The sequence below is a fragment of the Ictalurus punctatus genome, chromosome 7 (genome assembly GCF_001660625.3).
Source record: "Ictalurus punctatus breed USDA103 chromosome 7, Coco_2.0, whole genome shotgun sequence".
Lineage (NCBI taxonomy): Eukaryota > Metazoa > Chordata > Actinopteri > Siluriformes > Ictaluridae > Ictalurus > Ictalurus punctatus.
Window position 1 is genome coordinate 14216531 of NC_030422.2, and position 23513 is coordinate 14240043.

The following is a 23513-nucleotide window of genomic DNA, read 5'->3' on the forward strand; positions in this document are numbered from 1 at the left end:
GGATTGTGGAGATACTTTAAAAAACAACACAAAAAACAACACTTCCTACTGTACCTGGGGGTAGTGGTGGCTCAGTGGTTAAAGGCTCTGGGTTACTGATCAGAAGGTCAGGAGTTCAAGCCCTAGCACTACGAAGCTACCACTGTTGGGCCCTTGGGTGAGGCCCTTAACCCTCAATTGTTCAGTTGTATAAATGAGACAAATGTAAGTCGTTCTGGATAAGGGCGCCTACCAAAATGCCATAAATGTAACGTAAATGTACCTGTAAGTGCATACGCAAAAAGGTCTTCCTCTTGGTGTACTCAAAGTTGTTCTTCATGAGAAGGTAGAGCAGGCCAGCTGCTTCCCCACGTACACTCGCCAGTTTAGACATGCAGCACTTTAGCACCTCGTAACACAACGAGCCACACACAGTCACACGGCCCTTAAAGAGAGTCACCTGAAACTGAGGCAGGCAAACCATCCAAACAAAATATTAATTCTCCATTTTAATAAGGAATCCCATAATCATTACTTTTGTGACAAAATGCAGAGTAAAACATAGACAGATATATGTGTAATTTCTACATATACCCAAGAGACATCATTGTGTGTACCTTGGAAATAAAGGCTCTTAGAGATGCAAAGACATGTCTGAATCCCACTTCTGACTGCCCAACTTTTAGAAAGGTTAGATAAATATCGAACACTTTCTTCATCAGATTGTTGTGGCCATCACTCTCTAGAAGCTGGTTCTGTGGGCACCAATTAAAAAATAAACAATTACTCACACTGCCCAATAATCAGCAAAAACAAATCCTGAGAAACTAGCAAATTGTCATTACCTTAAAGCTCTGAATGAAGAGAGAGAGTGTGTCCAGCACAATGAGGCAAGTCTCTGTAGAGATGTTACCTTCTAACAGGGCCTGATGGTTCATGTCTGCCTCTGTGGAGCCGCCACCTAAAATCATGCAGTTTATTTTTTAAAAAGTAACAAAAGGAAAAGATGGATGAAAAAGAAAGAATGTTGCCTAGAATATAATTTTGATAAGAGCTACATTATACATGTGATTTATACTGTACAGAGCTTTGTCACAGTACCATGCATATTTCCTTCCCTGTTCTTTTGGGAATGGATGCTCAGTACCTGTGTTGAGTGTATGAGAGGCCTCCAGGGTGTTAAACTGCTGCAGGCTGGTCTGCATGAGGCTGGAGCGGCCACGCATCACAGGCATCGTCTGAGACTTCCTGTCTGAAGAGAAGGCCCTTGACAGCCACGATTCCTGACACCTACACAGACATCAAATGTGCACACACACACACACACACACACACACACTGTGATTCTATTACATAACATGGGATGGTATAGCTTGTATTTTTGAAAATCATTTATCATACATTATTAAGTGACAAAATTAAACAGTACATTATTGTTCTTACCTATTTATGTTCCTCTTACCAGCATAATGAAACTGAACCAGAGAAATCCTGCCCAAAACATAACATGCACGTCATCAGAATTTTAACAATAGAAAATTAAGAATTGCAGCAAACTGAGGAACTTTCTGCATTTTGGAAGAGATAAAAGAGGTTATTAAAACATTATCTGTGGTTAATTAGCACTGCAATAAACTGAAGTATATTTTTATTCTAAGAAAACTGATCTGTAACCATAGAATGATATAGTTATACGTTCTAATTGCTGTAACATATCTGCGGAGTGACTTATCAGTGGAGTAACCTATCTGTGGAGTGACTAATCAGTGGAGTAACCTATCTGTGGATTGACTTATCGGTGGAGTGACATATCTGTTCAGGGTCATTCCTATTGGGTTAACTTTAGCATCCAGTACCCTAAGCTCCTGCAAGCAGGGTCTTTATGTACTCCACTATCTGGACACCTAGATGCTGTGTGGATAGCCAAAAGCAAGTACCAACCAGACATTTCTTGATCCAACACGTGGAAGCTCTAGGATTTAATGTCATGTACAGTACAGTATGAGACAAGACATATGATACCTGCATAGACGAAGTACTCCACAGAAATGAAGCATGTAGAAATACAAGCTCACCTTGCAGTTAACACACTACTTTTTAGAGAAACAAGGTTTGGGGTCAGAATATCAACGTCCTCAAAAGCTGTATGACTGATAACTGCAGCATTTTTATGACACCATAAAACTAGTACTAGTTTGGACCAACACCTTTGCAGTGGTACTTTACATCAACTGGAAGACACAAAAACGCAAGCAATGTTGAAGTGGACGAACAAACTCTGGAAGTGGGCGGATCATCAGAGACACCCTGATACAACCAGACAGCAGATGTGTCTCACAGCAAGCCTATAACTAGAGTTTGGCAATTCCACATTGGAAATTGTGTTCCACAAGTTGGAACACCTATGGCAAAGTGTGTTGATCTGTTTGCAAACAGACAAGAGTTCACAGAAAGGGCAGAGACAGAAACAGTATGTGTTGGCACACAACTGACCAAATCGGTTGCCATATGCCTTTGTCATATCAATGTCATTGTCAGTGTTAGGGATGAGAGTGCAACATGTTGCAACCACTGTTTGAGTCAAGTCAAGTCACACCAAATGGCTTTTATTGTCATTTCAACCATATACAGCTGGTATAGTACACAATGAAACGAAACAACGTTCCTCCAGGACCATGGTGCTACATAAAACAACACACTAGCCACATGAGACGATGTCAGGTTGTATGAAAGATAGTGGAAAGGTTTTTTCCCCACATATATCTGAAAAGAGAAACCATGGTTGTGTCATGTTTTAGAATTATTGCAGAGTTGACTAGAAGTGTTTCTTTTTGGGCCTACTCTAAAAGTATATGTGGCCGCATTGACTGTGCACAAAGGACCGATAACGTAATCAAGCCTTTTCTTAAACGTGCAGAATATATCCGACGCTCATGCAATACAGTGATCCCACAGTGGGATATAAAACTGTTACTAAGCAGCTAGTGCAACTTGACATCTCAACTAATGGAAAGTCCGGTGTACTCAAAAGAGCTATAATTACCAGGGTTGCCAGGTTCGAGTGAAATTTCCAGCACAATTACATTTCTAAAACCACACAAAAAACCTGAAACTAACCCCCCCCAAAAAAACATACATCAGAGAAGATATTATTATTCTCTTTCTTAGTCTTCGCATGGGAAACAAGGTCAACATTATGCACACATCAGTTGCATTTCTAATTTACGGACCTTATCCACCTCACTAACCCATAATCCCCGTTTTCCTTTCCTATGCCTATGTATATTATAGACATACTGTCAATATCCGTTGCTTACTAAACTAGATCTTGGCAACCCTGTCATTAACTGTCCAGTCCTCTGCTCCTCCACTGAGCATGGGGCAGTGGGATTCCAGCCCCAATGTGCCTCCATTAGCTGCAGTTCCCATTTTTGGTGAAATAATAACTCTATGGAAGTTAAGTGGGACAGTATGCACACTGCCTCGTTGCTTATAGCAACATTTGTTTTTAAATATATATCACACACACACACACACACACACACACACACTCATATATATACATATATATATATATATATATATATATATATATATATATATATATATATATATACACACACATACACACATATATATCATTGGTCAAGCAAAAGAGGTATTCGTATTTCAATTGAATTTTTTATGCATAGAGTTGTGAATGAGGATCGTCATGAAACAGTGAGGCTCTGCTTCACCTGCCCGTATGGATGAGCCACCACTGGTATCTACACTATGTACGAGTGCTTTCTGTTATTCTTTGACAAAGTGCCCCACCAAGATGTTATGGCCTCCTCTAGTTCTGAATGGAACAAAAGGAAGTAGACTTGAAAATTACGGTGGTTCTATGACTATTATAAACTGCACACATGAGGTCACAGACCCAAGGCAAGGACTTTGCTATTAGTATTAAGCAAGGAAATGAGCAAATGGGAATTTTTTTTTTTTTTTTACCCATTTTCCAATAACTCCAGAGCTGACGGTATACCAGTAAAGCCTGTTGCATTGTTTCAAAGTACAAATGATATCATTTGTGTAATATGGTTTAATGTTACACAGCCATACCTTAGTTATAAGCCATCATCTCACAGTAGACATTTATTAAACCACAGTATGAACTAATGATGAATCACACAAAAATCAGTCACAAGATATAACAGGACTTTGCCCCCTAGACATGCCTGTTATCAGACTATACTCCACCATATTGCACATAACGCAACAGCATACCGTTGTGAACAGCAGGTCAAGACCAGTGCATTCATTGTAATACCTGGTTTAATATTACTTTCTCGTCAAGCAGTTTTTATTCTACACAAGGACTCAAAAGATATTTTGATAAAACTGTTCAGCACGTTATTTGTTTAAAGTAACACAAAGGCAAGATTAGTGAAGATTATGTCTCTAGCAGTTAAGCAGGTGGAGTTCAACAAGTTCAGATTTTTTTTTTTTTTTTTTTTTACACCTTGAGCCTGCCCCTCATTTCCGCCCATGAACACAAGGCTCCATCCCCGGGATCTCTGTACCTCGTATAGTTCAAATACAGTTAGCATGCTAACTAACATTAGCATTAGCAAAGACTGTCAAGACATAACTTTCATGTGATGAGGCAGGCTGTCTATTTATTAATATTACAGTTTTAAAATGATTAATAAATAAAGAGCATTTCCTTACTTTGTCATTTAGATAGGTGATAAAAGTACATAACATTTGTTGTACTTCATTAGGGAAGATATTTCCTCACAAGTAGATAAATACCTAGTTAACATGATACTAACATTGCTTGATAAGAAACCAAACCAAACAAACAAATGCCTGATCATGTTGCAGTAATTGTCTTCTTTTTTTTTTTTTTTTTAGCGGAGTCGACATATGCAGTCCTCTTTAATAGCTAAAATAACAATTTCACAAGTTGACATTACATTTCACATTAAGTTTCTCTTATCCAGAGAGCCCGATCAAACCAAATTACACAAGTACTCTTCTTGTTACACAGGCGGGTATTAGCGTCCTTAGCATCGTTAGCTGCACCAGACTTAGCTAGCATTACAAATATTTTTATGAAGTTGGTTTATCCAAAGCATTGTCTAATATGGCTCTCGAAGTGATGTACATGTATCTATTTGATTAATCATATGAAGCAGCCACTCAGACAATTGAACGCTTTATACAGATTATGTTTACATATTTGTCTGGGAGCAAAGTCACTAATTCTGCATCCTGCTTTATCTGCTTAACCAGCAATAAATGACTTCCACCAAGGAAAAGTACTACCAAATTGAATCTAGTTTTAATAGGTTTCTTGCTGTTAAGTTGTTATTTTCAAAGCATATATTTTTGCACACTGTAAACATATATGGCTGCACTGGGTATAGCTACACGTTTTAATTCTTCTTTCCGAACATACTGATATGGGGGAAGAAAGAAGCGGTGCTGAGGGCGTGTCTACCTAAAGAGCCCCATGTAAACAAAAACAATGAGGCAATTATGACCACTTACGAGCCACGTAATACACTCAGCAGCCACATAATACACTTTCTCTAAGGCCATAGCTTAAACTATGGTTTTTATCATGTTCTACATATTTCCTGTTATTTGTACTAGTACGAAATACTACTGAATGTCTATTAAGACCTATTGAAGACCAGGTTGCAATACAATATCCTTTAGAGTGGAAATCCAGACAGTTCCACAGGGCTCAATTAGTTTTCACCACAAGTGTATATAGTAAAAAAAGAGTTATTGTTAGGGTAGAATGAGATGAACCCTGCCCATGTCAAACAAAACATTTCAATATGCTTAAAAGGCTTTTGTGCTTGAGGCAAGACTTAGGGAATATTAATTATTCCTCAAGAATAAACTCTGCTTATACTCCAAAAGAAAATTTCCACAGAAAGCACCTCCTTTTATTGCCATTCAAGCATCTAGGATAATCATATCATACCAAAAATAAAAGTGTGACACAAAATATTGTGTAAATTCACCCCCTCTAACCACACACCCACACACACACACACACAATCATACCTATTTGTAAGGTGTGGTAGTTTAAACATGCACTTTGCATACCTCGGAATGACTGAGCAATTTAAAAGCATTTTTACTGTTTAAGCAACTCACTCTAACAGACTGAGGAAGTTCATGATGTCCTGTGAATTCACTTTGTTCCAGTAGGCCAGCAGGGTATCTGGGAGAAAAGAACGAATGCATAAGAAGTTAAAGGTTGAGTTAAAGTTTAAAGGTTTGTTCACGTCTGTTCAATGGATTCTCAGAACCAACTATGCTTGTCCCTGTTTTCATAAATAGGCTTAGTACACACAAAATACAGTTAAAGAAATCATGCTTAATAAACATAGATTGTATAAAAAATATTGCAGAAGTGCATGACAAATATTTGGCATTATGCACACAAATAGAATAGCTGGTACTGACCCTCTGATAAATTCTTTGCAATGTGCAGGAAACACAGCAGCAGTCCTCTGACCTCGTAATGTCCAAGGCGTCCTATGGACGAAAGGGTGCTCATTCTGGAGCCACGTCTCTGTAACTGTAACAAAAACACTGTGTTACACATGGAGTGAAAACAGGTTTGAGATAATTCATGATTTGCTTGTGCTTGCTTGAATCTGTAAAGGATTGACGATTCATTAAATCTGAATAAGCTGCAATGGCTACGTTTATATGCCACCAAATAATTTGATAGTAATCCGATTTGACGGCTCAATCGGAATGAAAAGCCTTCATGTAAACACCTTTATCAATCAACTGAGCTAGAGCCGAATGAAATTTGAAGTTCATATCTTACGTACTTTAATGAGGTTTTTTTATTGCCGATTTGACCATTCCCTTGCAGAACAGATACACAGACTTTTTAACAGTGCTTTTGTGAACTCCAAATTGCCAATCATTCGATACTCAGTGCAAGAACCTAATTTATATAAATCAATGGCAACAAACATTATTAAGGGAACAGTGGGCACGCACTGTACATTCTGCAGGGCTTATGTGTTCTTACATAACACTACATAAATGCAAAAAAAAAAAAGAATGTCAAGTCTTTCGAAAATTCTGTTTCCATTCCACATCTATAAACTCCTTAAGAACAAATCTCTCCCACCAATCTTGACTTTGTACTTTCATCCAGAATTGGCGGGTTATCAGAGGTGGAACAGGCATAAGTGCTTTGTGGTGAAGTCAAGCAGGATGTTGTAACACTGCTTGCAGTTTTCTTCGTTGGTCGAGTAAAGTGAGTAAGATTTGTGTTTATATGTGTCAACAATGCACAAAAAAAGCTTATTAAATCATTTGGTGTCACATCCATGGCTTTTGTTCTCCGATATTGTATGGTTGGCATGACGACAGATGCTGTGCGCTTGTGCAGAAGGTTTGTTCGGAATACATATAACACACATATAAATGAATATTTGACTCAGATTCATTCTGATTGTAAACATAGCCAATATGCTTGGTAGGACACACTTTTTGGATTTCTCCAATTTAGTCATATACTGTACATTTCCTACCTATTGCCTCCGAGTTAAGCCAAAGGACTCCAGGGTTATATTCCAGGGCCACACCCCAAGAGGGCCCACTGCATAACACTGTAACATTAACCATGACAGGAGTGTAGACGGCGACCCTGGACAGCATGCCAACCCAACACAGGGCACAATCACACACCCATTCACACACTACGGACGATTTTGGAAATGCTAATCAGCCTACAATGCGTGTCCTTAAACTGGGGGAGGAAACCCCCGATGCACAGGGAGAACATACAAACTCCACGCACACAGGGTGGAGCAAGGATTCAAACCCCAACCCCAGAGGTGCGAAGCAACTGTAGGTGTGCAAGTGTAGGGTAGTTACACTGGAGTTTGACAGTTCTGATGTGCTCCAATGGGCAGGAGCTTGACAATGGTGCTTCAAGGTTTTAAAGAAATGAAGATTGATTTCTGAAGTGAACTTTCAACTTAGATTTTAGCCTTCTTGAATGGTATTTAATGAAACGTTTCTGTTGTGTTCTGCTCCACTGACTACATTACGGTGCTGAATTTAATCAGCATGACTGTGGTTGATCTCTATACAGTATATCAATATAATTCACCATTGCTATTGTGCTGTTGGTGCTAGGTTTAAGTTAATTGCTTAACAGGTTGTCTTTCTGGAACAAGTAGGCTCTCTTGAACTCCCAAATGGCTGTGGGATTGCCAGGACCTGAATTCGTGATCTCCCTTGATGATAGGGCAAAAATCTTAGACAGTTGTGCTATTCAGGAGTCCCACTGTTTTCCCCCTCTTATTCTTTTTCTTATTCTTTTTGCATTGCCATGGCAACCCATCCTATGCCACTCCAGAACTCTAAAAGACTCCTCTAACCTCATTAATATCTGGTGTTCCAGGGTCTCCGTACATGGAGCTTCGCGAGTCTTCTTTCCTTAAATGTCCGTTCATTGTGGCCAGCCCAGCTATGAGACAGACACATCACATCACATTATGTTTTCAATACTTTTCAGAAATATGCTATATAAATTAAATAAAAATATAATATTTATTTATTTATTTATTTTAAATCTCTCGTTCTGTTTTTTAACTTGTAGTTCTACTCACTTGGTTCCTTTTCGATGACAGTACTGGTACGCCGAGGGTCTAAGCTATTCATTGATACATCATCTCTGCACTGAGGTGGCATTTCAGAGACAAAAAAAAATCCTTTTCATTTGAGTAAATAAAACGTGCAGATTAAAACCTGCTCTAAGCATGCAAAACAGCAAACATGTAACTTTTCCAGGTGAAGTAACACACCAACAGTATGTGAAGTCAAGCAAAACATGAAGTTCCGTTTAAATGCACACACTGATTCAAACAGTGAGGAAACACCTCCGAAAACAATACTGATTGACTACGGCTGAGACTGTTATTATTCCTCGCTGATTTCTCACGTTCTCTGCTTAATTAATACCTCTAGTTGCCATAATCGTATTGGGTATTGCTCAGTATTATTCCTTTACATGCACATATTGAAGAGTTAATAAAGAAACTGTGCACATCTATATTCAGACCTCATATGCTAAGATGGGTAGAGGGTAGAATTCTCCTGACATTCCAGGTACCTGTTATCTAATATTCAGACAGTGTTTTTCTCTTGCACAATATCCACTCCGATGGGCACAACTGTCTGACAATTTCATGTAGCCAAAACACATTTTATTGGAAATATAAATGCCCACAAAAATACGGCCAATGGAGGAGAGCAGGAAAATGCTAAATAAGACAAAATTTTGGTGGGGGACACAGACAAAATTGCTTGAAATTCCTACAATGTTCACCTGATTTAGACGTATTAAAACCGAAAGCCTGCACTATTTATTATATATTTTCAACTCCAATATATTGTAATAGACAGCAAAAATAACATGAAGTTTGCTAATGTCCAAATATTGATGGACTCGACAGTATGTGTGCTATAATGTATTGAAATTGAAAGTAAAACTCTATTATATACAAACTGCCTCGTTAGTTTTCATTTTCGTATTAAAAGGCACACCTTTATTTATTTTTAAAAAAATATTTTTTAATGGTGTGGCCTCGACTCATGCCCTGAAACCACTACACAAGCAAAACAAGTGTGACCTGCTCACAGGGAATTTCTATAATCCAAAAGAGCTGTGAGTGTATATACTGATGCATTCTTTACAGTTAATTGGAAATCATGTTGGCTTGTTTGTTTTTAATGTAAAAACACCAGGTGCACATTACTTTCAAAAACCTCTTTTGTCAATCTGGAACAGTTTTGTCAAGTCTAAGTGATTCCTCACAAGTCTGTCAAAGCAAACCCTCTACTATGGCAACAACCATGATGTTCTACTAGATATTTCAGCACTAAATGTCTACTGTGCATTGTTTGTTTGACATTTTCCATGACTATATATATCCTTGGATGAACAGAAGAAGCTTACCATGATACCAAAGCCAGATCTTGAAGGTTGCTTGGCATTCAGCCGATTCAGGTTTTGGTACAGCAGCTCGAAGAGTGGCAGGTAGAGCACACAAATACGGGCCTGGTGATGCTGTTTAGGGTTGAACCGAAATAAATAAATAAATAGATAGATGAAAAGAACATTTTTAAAGAATCAGAAAACACAAGAAGAAGAAACCACTGATGATAAAATGCAGAACATTTGACAGCCTAATCATGAAGTCCTTTGAGAGACTAGAGAACACAGAGGAAACCCACACAGACCATAGATGTGTGGATAACATGAGGAACTCTAGATCCTGGAGCTGTAACTGACAGTGGGTCAATTCAATATCTTAGGAGACTAACAAACGTAGACTCAATGATGGAATGAAATTTTATTGTCAAAGACCATCTGGCTATGACTATGAAAGCTGTTTACGTTCTGTGATATGTAATTTAGATGTTCATAACGGGCAGTTTACTTTTGCGCAGTCTAATTTAAAGCGGACATCTACAACGGGTGAATTAAGCACACTGTTCGGATCATCTGAACTATAAAACGCACAAACAGCTCACAGACAGCTCACGCTCTGTCTCCAGTTCCAGAGCTTTAGAAGTTTATGTACAATAGACTGCATGAAATATTTGCATAACAGACAGTTGCTTATCAGTGTCCTGGTTACGATTTTGCTCGACTGTCATCTGCACAACGGCATAAGCAGAATTTGAGGTTTCTTTGTCTGTGGTATAATATTACACAGCCTTTAGAGATATACATTTGAAATCCTTAGTTTGAAAAGCAGTAAAAACTGCATTATAGGTCACAATTTCACGATCTAAAAGTTAAGCATTAGGTATCAAAATCTAAAATATTGATGTTGCAAATACATATAATTAAATAGTTTTCTTCGACTTTTTTTTCTTTTCGAAAGTTCCCTGTCCTATTAATATCCATTCTCTCTTTTTTTCTTTTTGATTTGATTTTATGATTAGCCTTGCTTGCAGGTATATAGGTCTACCATCATAAATGTGTCTTTATGCTGTCCAGATTGGATGCAGTAAAGGAAAATATGTTGACATCATGTCAGTAGCATTTAAGGGGGAGAAAATGAGCCAAAAACATGTCATAAAAGGACTGGGCACTTTATGAAAAGTAAAGCCTGGTTTAATTCTTAATATTCATTACTCATTTTGCAAACGTCGTAATTCTGTGTCAAATAAGGCAGCATGTGAGGGTCATATCAGCCCTGTGTCTGTCCCTGTTTATATTCCAGTATTTATTTTTTGCATTCTGTCCTGCTTTGTTCTTTCTGGCAGTCCTTTGGCCTTATACGGTATGGTCTAAGGTTCCTTTGCCCATTATCATGGTAGTCCTCTGATTGTTAACATTGTTCAGTCTGTTTTTCTTTTTGTTTTTTTAAATGTTTTGTTTTCATCTGCCTGTTTTTGACTCCATAGAACTTGAATTAGATTATTGGATTTACCCTAATAAACGTTTTCAGACTACGCCCTTGCGCCTTTTAGATCTCTCCAACAACTGCACGCTACAATGAGGTATATATGCAAATATGAAAGGCGACATCAATGAGATGGCTTTCTGAATGCAGAATACTGGCGACAGATGTCTGTTACCGCTTCACATGTAAAAAACAAAAATATGCCAAGGGCTTTATTCAGAGTTAAGAGATAAGCATGCGCAGTGAGGCATTAATACTGAAATTAATACTGAAAATGTTCAGACGTAAGCCCAATTCGTATGATACTGGCTCAAGCAAGGAGCAGTGTTAAGTTTAGTGTTGACAGTCTGATGTATTGTACTACATGTCAAGCTAAAAGTCATATTTTGGGCTGTAAATACACACAAAAACATTGACATTTGAGGATAATATTTAAAAGAATAACAAATACAACACTAGTTAATCAATGATGTTGTCCACAAAAAGTTTTTTTTTTTTTTTTTTTTAACAAGAGGACATCAGGAGAGACTTCATCTTAGTAAAAGGCAGTTTATTAACCTTGAAGGTTTGAACTACATAATCTGAAATTTCTCTCTTGTAAATATTGACAAACCATTTGTACTTAAATTGCTGGATTAAGTCACCAACTCTGAATACAGCCCCAGCAGTCTTTATTTCCACAAGGAAACAGCCAACACTAACAGCTATAACTTGCCTTGTAAGATGTGTATCTGTCATCCATGGCATGTTTAATGATCAAGTTCTTCAGAACAGCTACAGCCAGTTGCCTGATGTCTGGATTTCCCTGCAAGCCCTCGGCTACCTCTCGCAGTAGCAGACCCACCAGGAAATGGTTCCTGCAGTAGTCCTCAGTAAGGCTGTACTCCAGACTCTGGTCTGCAAAGTGTTATTAGTTTTATATGTATTATCACTGTTACAGACAGTATTAACAATCCAGTTCATGTCTTACTAAAAAAACTAATTCTGTACAGTAGCACCCATCAAGTTGTTGTACAAGCAATTCAATTTCAAGCTTTGTCTGTCTACATGGTTCAAATATGTACAAATGAGAAGTACAATAGATCTTCCCTCAGCCATCAAGACACAGAGCGTCTGAGTGTGATTGTGAGATGCATCTTATGAAAACATGGTGTTTCTGATACAATAACACAGTTTCAAACAAACACAATTGATTTGTGTCTCTTTGGAAGATGGTCCAACTGTTCACCATACTGGTGAAACCATGAGTTTGAGAAAGAACTTGTGTTTTAGGCAGCAGGATCCCCCCGAGCACACAGCAGTCTTTCTGGGAGCATCTCTGTGCTGTTTTTTTTTTTTTTTTGTATTCTAAAATTCCTCAGTTAGCGCTATGTTTACTTTCTCCAGCACACCACTAAGAGAAACCACTGATTCACACAAGATCCTTCTGGGCACTGAAACTTAGTCATACGCTGCAGAGGGCACGATGGAGATAGGAGTGTGACGAAGACAGGTGGCGCCTACCTGTGAGGAAGTACATTTATTTGTGGCAATAACATATACAAAAGCACTTCAAAACATCCATTTAAAAATTGTTCATTCAAAAAAAAAAAAGAAAAAAAGAAAAAAAAGAAAGCCATAATGCACTATTGGATTTCAGCTTAATAAAGCAGACAGAAAAAGCACAGGCCCAGGCCTGAAATGTCAAATGCGATGACAGTTATGTGTTCAAGCATGATAATGGCTAGCTAGTTAGTGTGGTTAAAATGGCAGCCCGGAATTGTTTTGCATTGACATTCGCCGGCACCACCTACCTATGACGCCAAAACACTCCGCCGCGTATGAAATAAAATCTGATCATGAGCAAAAAAAAAACAAACAGAAAAAACAGAATGAAAAATCGTGCAGGGAGGGAAGTGTTTGTGTTCAAAGTGGTCAAAAGCAACATTAATTTAGTGCTTCACTGGCTGGGAATGCAAATTCAGCTTGGTTATATAAAAACATTGGTTGATAAAATCATCCTAGGTAGTGCAGAGAATGTCACTTGCTCTGATATCTACACCTGTACATCTATAAAAATATGTTCAAATGTATCTATTCATCTTGGAAATGTCTGACAGACAATCCAATGCCTGTATTTGTCTTTTTAAATGTCTCTGTTGTGAAGTGCAGGAATTGTAGTAAAAGTGGTGCTATTAAAAGTGAAATTTTTCATTTATTTTTTTCAGGGCCACACTTTAAGGCCATGAATATAGATACTATTACCATGACCACAATGAAAAGGGACATAATATCAATGTACGAAAATAAAGTTAAAATGTAACAGATGTTATGCAAAATCTACACAAATATTACAGTTAGATATGTCAATATTTACATGTTGGTATAAAGCTGTGAAGGTCAGTGCTTGTAGTTACAGTGATATCAATGTGTAAGAATAGGAGAGGGGAGGAGAGGGGAGGGGAGGGAGAGGAAGGGAGGGATGGAGGAGTGAGGTATGGTAACAATACACGTAAGTACATTGCTAAACATACCTTGGACTCTCTGTAATCTGGTACGGCCAAATGCCATTGGCAGGTTCAGTGGAATGTAGTGCTCATGATTGCACACTGCCATGAGGAAGTAGAACTTCATTTCTGTCAAAACCTGTAAATGCAGAAAGTCATGTGAGAGCTATGTTACGTATCAGCTCCTCTCTAATGTATAAACCATACATATTGAGCTTACTAAATGAATAAATACTTCTGAATATATTTATAAATGTATAATGCATAGGGTTAACATGTTAATACCCAGACAATGCTATGAAAGATGGTTTACTTTTAAATAAGGTGTTTAAAAAAAACAAAAAAAACTTTTTTACATTTGTATATAAGCTGAATTGCTTTTATAGCTATGAATCAAAATGATTACTGTACAAGTTTAATGTTCAGCCAGGGCTCATACAAAACATCACAGCCGTCTCTTTCTAACTACACATATATATATATATATATATATATATATATATGTAATATTATTTTTATGTCAGATTAAGAGGTGTGTGTGTGTTTTTGTGTGCGCATGCATCTGTGTGTAGGCTTTTTTTTATCTTGATGGCGATCAAAAAATACCTGAGTTACACCTTGTTAAACCTAGTGTTACAGTGTGGGTTTCTAGATAAAGACACAATTCATGGGAATGCAAACGACTATTAAATTGTTCAATATGTGTTTTTTTATTACAACCTGCACGACAGATTTATTGAAAATCCTCAATAGAGGACTCTGACTCAGAGCATATTTTCTCAGCTGAAACAACCACATTACTTGGACATAATCACAAGCACATTTGTTATATCCTGTGCAATATGAGGACATACTTTACCACAGAAATTTAATTACAACATAACGGACACATGAGTTAAATCCAATCTTTGGATCGGTATCTTAGAACATTGGACTCGGACAATTAAAGTAAACAAATCTTTGTTGTGGTAAATAATGATTTTTTAGGAAAACATTATCAAAATCTCATTTCATGTTATTTCTGTCAGATTTCAGCAACTCCGCTATTTATTTTCTTTCTTTCTTTTTACATACACTACCAGTCGAATGTTTGGACAGATGAATTTGTAGTTTTCATTGCTTTAATTTGCATTTTTCATTGCTTCCTTCGTTTCTATTTGAGAACTAGTGAGGTTAATGCCCATGTATGCCCATTTATATCAGCATCAGAATTGACTTTTAATAAAATAAATAGTCACTTAAAATTCAACAGGTTCCCTAAACAAGTTGTTTTGTTTTAGATTGTAGCACTGAGCAGATCAGGCGGTCCCTCCAGGATTTTGCGATTCTGCGGTCGCAGAAATGAACGCAAAATCACGCAAACTCGGCAATATTCTGAGGAGCTTGCAACTTTTCTAGATTACTGCAGATTTTCTGCAGATTTGGGCCAATGTGACATCATCAATGTCCTTTTCAATTCACGTGCGTCGAACATGAGTACAGCTAAAAGGTCTCATTTACTAACAAACATCACCACAAAAGACAATTGCACAACTGCAAAAAAAAAAAAAAAAGGCAATTGAAAGTGCAATTGCAATTTCAAGTAGTTTTATGCAAAAAAACATGAAAAACTCTGCTAATTGTATTGCAAATTAAAATAAATAAATAAATAAATCTGTGGCAAAATCAAGTATTTTTCGCCAAAACAATCACGCAAAATCCTGTACAGACTGATCAGGAGCTGAGATTATTTTGGAAGAAAAGCTGGTTGAGAAGACTTCATGAGATTCATCAGGAGTACTGTTAAGAATGCAACATGAAAGTTTTGATTTAACACTTTTCACTTGAATGCTGCACAATTGCATATCTGTTATTTCACAACTTTAATGTCTGTTAACGTAATTAGTATTCTAAAATCATATAAAAAATTTAGAAAACTTCTATATTTCTACACTACTATATGCAGCTGTGTCCAAAAGGTTGGATGATAGTGTACATACCCCTCTTCTCTGTCAGGTAAATTAAAATAGTGTTTTGTCAATGAAACAATATAAATATAGTTGAGATTAATAAGGGGTTTTGCCTGGGTAATTAGGTTTGTAATATAGTTTCAGGTGTACTGATTCCTGCACGAAAATTTTACATCTCTAAATGATTGAGATAATACAAAATCAATAATATCCATTATTAGAGAAACCCTGACTCTAGTGCAGTTTTTTTTCCTGGTAATATTAAACCTCAGCTTTAATAAAATATTCCAATTTTAAGAACATTTTGTTTTAGTACAACAGGACACATCCTGCTAAAGACATTTAGGACCCCATAAAAAATTATTTCAAGTATTAAAATACATATACTGATGGCTTTAAAAAAAAAAAAAAAAAAAAAAAGATCTCTTTTTTTTTTCTCAAAATCACCAGAACGCAACAAAACGAAGCCTTTGAAATGCCCCTTGCTGAGCTCTCTAAGCCGCTGGCACAAGTAACAAGTTATCAGGCATGTCTGTCAAGATGAGTGTATGTACAATTTATATAAAAATTCTACACACCCCGATTAAAAGGGCAGATTTTTGTAATGCAGAAAAAAATTAAACCAAGATACAACATATAAAAATGTAAAAACAATCAGAAACATTTTAGGAAAAAAGTTACAATAGCCTGGCTATTTAGGGATTTGGCTATGTTCAAAATGAACATCTCATGTTCAAAAGTAATCGTCATACAGCTAACAACAATGACATTGTTCTGATTAACCCCAAATAAAGACCAGCTGTGTCTATGGGATTTTCATGCTCTTTTCTTGGTTTCATCTGACTGCTAAAGACACAGTCTACAAAGAGTTTACGAAGCATGTACGGTATCTCACTAGTTGAAAGTTATCAATCAGGAGAGGGGTATTAAAAGAATTTCCAAAACATTAGATGTACCATGGAACACTGAAGACCATCGACAACAAGTGGAGAAAATGGGGTACCATAGTGACATCACCAGGAACAGGGTGTCCTTCCCAAATTTATAAAAGGACAAACCCTATATTTACCTGGTAGGCTGCCAAGAGACCTACTGTACAGCATCATTAAAGGAGCTGCAGGAATATCTGGCTAGGACTGATTACTCTCTGCATGTGACAACAATCTCTCATAATCTTCACATGACTGGGCTATGGGGTAGGGTGAATAGACAGAAACCCTTTCATCCAAGTCCAACTAAATCACTCCAAACTATGTGGCAAAATGTGTTATAGTCTTATGAGACCAATTTATTTTATAATTCCAAAAGGTATGTTTGGTGCAAAAAACCACCACCACTACCACCATCACCAAAAGAACACCACACCCACGGTGAAGCATGGTGGTGGCAACATCACACTTTACAGCTGCTTTTCTTCAGCCAGAACTGTGGGTTTTTATTAATGTGGAGGCAATCATGAATAGCTACAAATATCAGTACTCAATTTTAGTACAAAACATTCAGGCGTCTACTAGTAAGCTTACGATGGAATGGAATTTCACCTTTCAGCAAGACCATGACCCAAAGCATAAATCCAAATCAACAAAGGAATGGCTTAACTCAAAGAAGATCAACGTTTTTGAATGACCAGCCATAAATTGAGTCTAGACTTGAATCAAACTAAAATCTGTGGGGTGATCTAAAGAGGGCTGCGCCCTGGAGATGCTCTCACGATTTGATGGCTCTAGAATGTTTTTGCAAGACAAAGTGGGAAAACATTGCGAGTCAAGTTGTGCCATGCTGATAGACGCTTACTCAAAAATATTAAACATTTTACACCACACAAACCTGCCAGTTTAACAGTGGAATTTTTATATCCACTGTATTGTTTGTCAGAAACCACAATGGAATGAGGATGTAATTAGGTTTGCAAGTCAAATATTTTCATATAACATCAAGAACAGTTACTCTTCCATCTGTATTCGATAATGAACTATACCTTAAGGCACTGTGACCTGATTAAAGGCTTGAAACAGAAGTATTAGTTTTAAGCTAATTTTGGTACCTCATAGTGATTTTGTATAAAAATTGGTGCATTATAGTTTACTATACTTAATTATCTAGCTGAGTTTAAAAAAGAATTATTTGTCTGAGTTTAAAAAGTAGTGACACTACCATCCTACTACTGGAAAAGGTAGTTAGTTATATAATAGCTTGGGTAATTAGGCCTTTGATGACACTAAGACATAACAAAGTTCCTTACAGAGTCAAATTTCAACAGTTTTACCTATGATAAGAATCTTGCGTTTTACCACTTGGCTGTGCCAGATACTCTAATTCTGCAAATCCAATGTGATACTTGCTCAAGGGCAAGGCGTCTCTTGAACTGTAATAACTATATTTTTGATCTTAAGATTAGCTATAAATACATATTTATGGTAACTATACACTCTCTCATAAGCATCAATATATGGGCAGATTTCTTTCACACAGTATTAATCTGTCCATGGTTGTTTGATATTAATGGAGACTGTGTGCAAAAGTGCTTTGGGCTTATTATTTATTTGGGCTTACTAAGAGAAGTTAGATGTGAAATGTGACTAACAAGTTACGAGGTATACAGTACATTTCAAATACCTGAAATCAATAATACTTATATACTAATAATTATATAATTATATAATAATATTTTATTAAATATAATATTTATATACCATAGGTCAGGGGTATTCAAACAAAAAAAGTGAAGGTCCAGCTACATATAATTCCTTGTTTACAAAAGTCTGGATAAGCAACTAACATGACTACTTTTGAAAGCTTAACCATTGATGATTAGTTCATGCCTATATATAGGCCAAAAGGTGAACTAGGAAAAAGTGGCTAGAAAGTGATTTTCATTCCCACATCTTGGCACTACTTTTTAAACGCATTTTTGCAAAAGACAACACCCTTATGGACTTTATGTTAAAAGTTCTCTGCAAAATATCCTGCAGTTTTTGGTCACGATCCATAAACGTATATAACTGTGAATTTTAAACATTTATATATATATATATATATATATATATATATATATATATATATATATATATATATATATATATATATATATAAAATATTTATTTATATTCATTTTATTCATTCAAACTGACATTTATACATGTACCTAAACATTTGAGAGAGGTATTGGTGCATTAGTATACTCAAGTGTGAATGTAGACTATGAAATAATGCAAATTTGTAGAAAATATGCTTCAACTTTACGGATTGGCACCAAGCAAATTAAACATGCAGGTTGTAAATTTAGCAAAACTGTGACGCTTTATACATCAAAATTTTCAGTAGACGCTGTGTAATCACAGAAAGAAAAAAAGAAGCACACTTTGGCCCAATAATAAAAAGACAGGACAATTCGATGTGGTTATGTTTTGCTTCATAATGGTGCTTCACGTTAAGACTTTTGACTAATCCCAGATTCTGAAGCAGAGAATAAAAACATACTTCTGTGTCAGTCACTTTTAAATTTTTTGTCTTCGTTGTCGGTTTTTTCCCCCGAAGCCGTTGCCACTCCTCTAATTAAACAGAACATGGTGAATAAATTGAATAATCTGTGAAAACTCTTTCCTTACTCATTGAGCTGCCTTCAGATAACAAAATACATAAATGTCAGATCGAGGATCTTCTACAGAAATCAATATGGTTATCGTTTAGAAAATTGGAGCCATACATCGATCGGCTCTGCTACGGTATTTTTTCTAGTACTCGGTTCGATCCTCCGAAATACTTTGTTGGGTCTGCATCTGGATTGTGATCCGCTAGTTGATGATCCCCGCCATAGGTATTTGTGAAAATTGCTTTAGCAGTGCTATAACAAATAACCCTAAAATGACCTATCACCAACTTTTCCTGGAAAGTACTGCTTTTACAGTACCTTAAACCCAACACATATGGTACTTCTTACCTTGGGATCTTTCTGGCTGAATCCACACATGTAGTCATTCACAAGACTAAATGCAAATCCTCTGTTCATGAAGGTCAGGCAGCGCTGTAAGGAGAGGCAGAAGCATTTTCATATTTTAACTAAAATACTATAAGGACAGTTCAAAGCAAGTAAATATTTTGTTATTTTGAAGCACAACTAAACTGTACACTGTACAGTACAAGGTATATAACGCTGCAAAGCTGAGAGCTACTAGAAAACACATGAAGTCAGTAATATAAGGTTCTGTCTGGCATTGTGGTTAAAAATGAGTAAATAATAGAAAATAACCACATAAACTTCATCATTGGGGAATACTTTATTCTCCTCTGGTGTTATTGTTTCATTTCGCAAAGTTTTTGGTGTGATAATCCAAGTAATAAGTTATATCTCCAAACACACAGATAAACTTAGGTTTATGAAATTCTACTAGCCAATCATTATCGAGGATAAACGCACAACATATGCCGTGTTCAATCGATATTGTATATGTGCTGACGAAAAACAGCATACTCAAAACCCATATGTTTAATAAACAGAACTTTACAGTGTCTCCAGGACTTAATGTCAGCTATCAGACATTGATTTGGTGTGTGTATCTGTGGGTGTGTGTGTGTGTATGCACGCGTGTGTGGTTTTTGTAATGTATTATAATATAACGACATTGTTATAAAACAACATACAAATAAACAACTTAAATACAATTTTAAAGTAAAAATATTTTGCTTACAATGTCAAATTTTCAAAAGTAATTTTAGGTCTAGAGATATGACTGGAAGGAAGGGGTTGGAATAATCGGACGATTTGGATTGATGCAAGTACTAAAGCAATGATTTAAATAAATCAAGGCACCGATAATAAATCATTAATAATAAATAGCATCGTTTGCCTATAACTCTGATACTTTTAATTGTCCTTCTATAAGTCATCATCATTCAAAATTAATGGTAGTATTACCCCAGTTTCTGAAAGTTGGTCACATAACGATAACTAAATCAAAATCATATCATATTGTATTGTAGTAGATTCAGTGGTATTAAAATGATCACATTGTTGCCTTAAGAATTGTATCATATCGTGTGGAAGCCTGAGGTTTACACCCCTACTTGAAAGCATATCTAATATCTAATATCTAGTGTTAACAGGCTTAAAGGTTACACTTTTTTTTGTATTTGTCACCTATTAGGTTTGATGGACTGCTTACTAAGAAACAGACTCTTTTTGGTTTTTTTTAGCTGTTTGGCCAGTGTTGAGAAAGCCACCTTCTAGCTATCTTAGAATTTTGAAAATGTAAATTTGAATTAAGATTAAAGTTTAACTGTAGTTAAGCTTTTAATACTGATTAAGTTTATGATTGGTGGAATGGCTAAAGTTTAATGCTCCATATCTCAAACCTTGCTTCTTCCCCCCAGGTAGAATATTACAATACTAAGTTCACAAATATTTATTTAATTATAGTTATGTATGCATCTAGCTCAAAATATAAACTCAAGATATAAATGTCCTACAGTAATTTCTGCATTGATTTCTATTATTGATTAGGTTCAAGTGGATAAAACTTTTGCAAACAGGATGTGTTCTGAAACACAATATGCTTTTGATTTTTTTTTTTCTTCTAACATGAGAGTGCTTTATGTGATATCTACTGATAACACCCTCTCTATGTGCATGTGGGTTACATGCCTGAGTAAGTAGATACACATACCTTAATGAAGTTGGCCAGGCTGATGTTGACACAGCGAGCCTCTTCAGGGATCTCTACATAGCGTATGGTGATGTGAGGCATGATGGAGAGCAGCAGAGACTGCAGCACCTGCTGGAATGAATCTGGGAACCTCTGCGCTCTAGGCATCTATGAGAGGCAAATAAAGCTTTCGGTTGGATTTCTTACTTGTACTTTGAGAAATGTTCTGAGCGGCTTTTTGCATATTCTCGTTACTCCATTACTAAGCCCTTTAATTCCCAACTTTAGTGGGAGATCATGAAGTCATGATATAGAAAATAAGAGCAAAGACATGCCAATAGGTCATGTTTAGCCATTCATACAGTATAACTAATGTAGAATGTAGTAAACTGTTAACTTTGTTCTTTTTATAACCAAATAAAATACCAACTATGCTGAGGAACATCTCTATGCCTAGTTAAAAATGCCAGGACCTTTAAATATGCTATCTGGAAACAATGTTTTCCTGTCATTTCTAATAGCCTTCTGAATGATCTCAATTGCTCATAACGAACAGCTTTAAACAAAACATTGTAATTCATTTTAAAGACAGTATTACATCAACTTCTTTAAATACAGTAAATGCTGTATACATTGCACCAAAAAGCACATAGTGCTCAGAAGTTTGTTTTCATGCTGAAAAACACAGAAAACAGTCAGATTGCAACCTTAATGATTATGCAGTGTGTGCTGGGAAAAAAAGTGTACAAAAGATAGTACAAGTGTAGCATTTGAGGCAGAGACTAATATATACGAAGTCTTATAAGGTCTAGTGTTAAAGATGAGTTACTACACACCATGATCAGTAACTTTTTAAAATAAAGACACATCACATTTGTATCTTTCCTGTTGCTGTTCAAATTCTAACAGGTTTATAACAGAGGGCTGTAAATGAGGTGAAACACACCAACCTTCATTCTGTTGCCTTCTAAGAGGTAATGTGCCATTGACTTGGCCATTGCGTCAAAGAAGAACCATGAGTACTGCAATATGAGACAAATAAGGCATGAGACATGTTCACTACTTTTAGTAAAGAAAGCAAATTAATCTTCAGGTTCAAAGGATTAAGTGAATGAGCTGAATTCTTCAAAAGAAGCTGTGACTGATGCCATCCCTGCTTGTTTGGTGCTAGTCAGAGCTAAATAAAACCTTGACATAAAATTCAGGTTCGAGGCTGGGTGGCTTGTGAAGAAAACGGAAATGCTGTAGGGGGAAACCCCCACAGTGCTCCCTGCTGTTCAGAGAAAGTATTGCATGTCTCAGGGTTGATGGATCTGGAGTCTATCCTGGGAACACTGGGTGCAAGGCAGGGACACACCTTGAATGGCACTCCAGTACTTTGAAGGGCACAGGGCACCATACACACACACACATACACACACACACGCCAAGAGACTATTTACAGTCACCAAGCTATTTACTGACATGTTTTTGTGAGGTGGGAGGACCAAAAATATGAGCAAAAATAACAACAACAACAACAACAACAACAATAATACCTTTAGTAGCTTGTTGCAGGTGTTGAAGTCGGCAGTCTGCTTGAGAATTGCAGTCACGGTTGTGGCTAAAACTTCATGTGTGGTCACCGAGCTCAACGATGCTGCACTGTTTGTGAGAAATACATACTATGGACAGAAGAGACATTTTAGTTAAAACCTATTCATATAAAACGATTCAGATTCAAAAGCTATTTATCGTTACAACAAATATATAGCCGATTAAATATATAAAACCTATTAAACACATGAACCCTTTCATGTTACAAATAGCAATAACCGGCATAATAGTCCTCAAACTGAAGAAAAACTGGAACAACATGAGTATATAAGACAAGGAATCATAGACAATAAAATATATATATATCTACCTTAAGGAAAGAGCGCAGGTAGTGCTCCAACCCTTCTTCATGACACTGGGACACAATGTGAATGATCACACTGTGGGGAACATTACTATCTATTA

The 23513-nt window shown here is 36.6% G+C and overlaps 1 protein-coding gene across 6 annotated transcripts in view; it reads right to left on the reverse strand.

Annotated features, from left to right (window-relative positions):
* The window catches only part of dock11 (dedicator of cytokinesis 11), an 82785-nt gene that overhangs the window by 21509 nt on the left and 37763 nt on the right, over nt 1-23513 (reverse strand). For 4 of the 6 annotated variants that reach the window (XM_017472258.3, XM_047156403.2, XM_053681308.1 and 1 more), the window contains 18 exons: nt 23419-23488; nt 23051-23176; nt 22463-22534; nt 21534-21680; nt 19811-19894; nt 13949-14060; nt 13229-13267; nt 12151-12332; nt 9977-10087; nt 8628-8697; nt 8397-8485; nt 6451-6565; nt 6139-6205; nt 1423-1470; nt 1127-1269; nt 825-940; nt 597-734; nt 263-445 (listed from right to left, as the gene is read on the reverse strand). In XM_017472258.3, the coding sequence (XP_017327747.1) occupies nt 263-445; nt 597-734; nt 825-940; nt 1127-1269; nt 1423-1470; nt 6139-6205; nt 6451-6565; nt 8397-8485; nt 8628-8697; nt 9977-10087; nt 12151-12332; nt 13229-13267; nt 13949-14060; nt 19811-19894; nt 21534-21680; nt 22463-22534; nt 23051-23176; nt 23419-23488 (1912 nt within the window). The remainder of the gene's footprint in view (nt 1-262; nt 446-596; nt 735-824; nt 941-1126; nt 1270-1422; nt 1471-6138; nt 6206-6450; nt 6566-8396; nt 8486-8627; nt 8698-9976; nt 10088-12150; nt 12333-13228; nt 13268-13948; nt 14061-19810; nt 19895-21533; nt 21681-22462; nt 22535-23050; nt 23177-23418; nt 23489-23513) is intronic. The other 2 variants (XM_017472259.3, XM_053681307.1) reach the window with 1 other exon arrangement.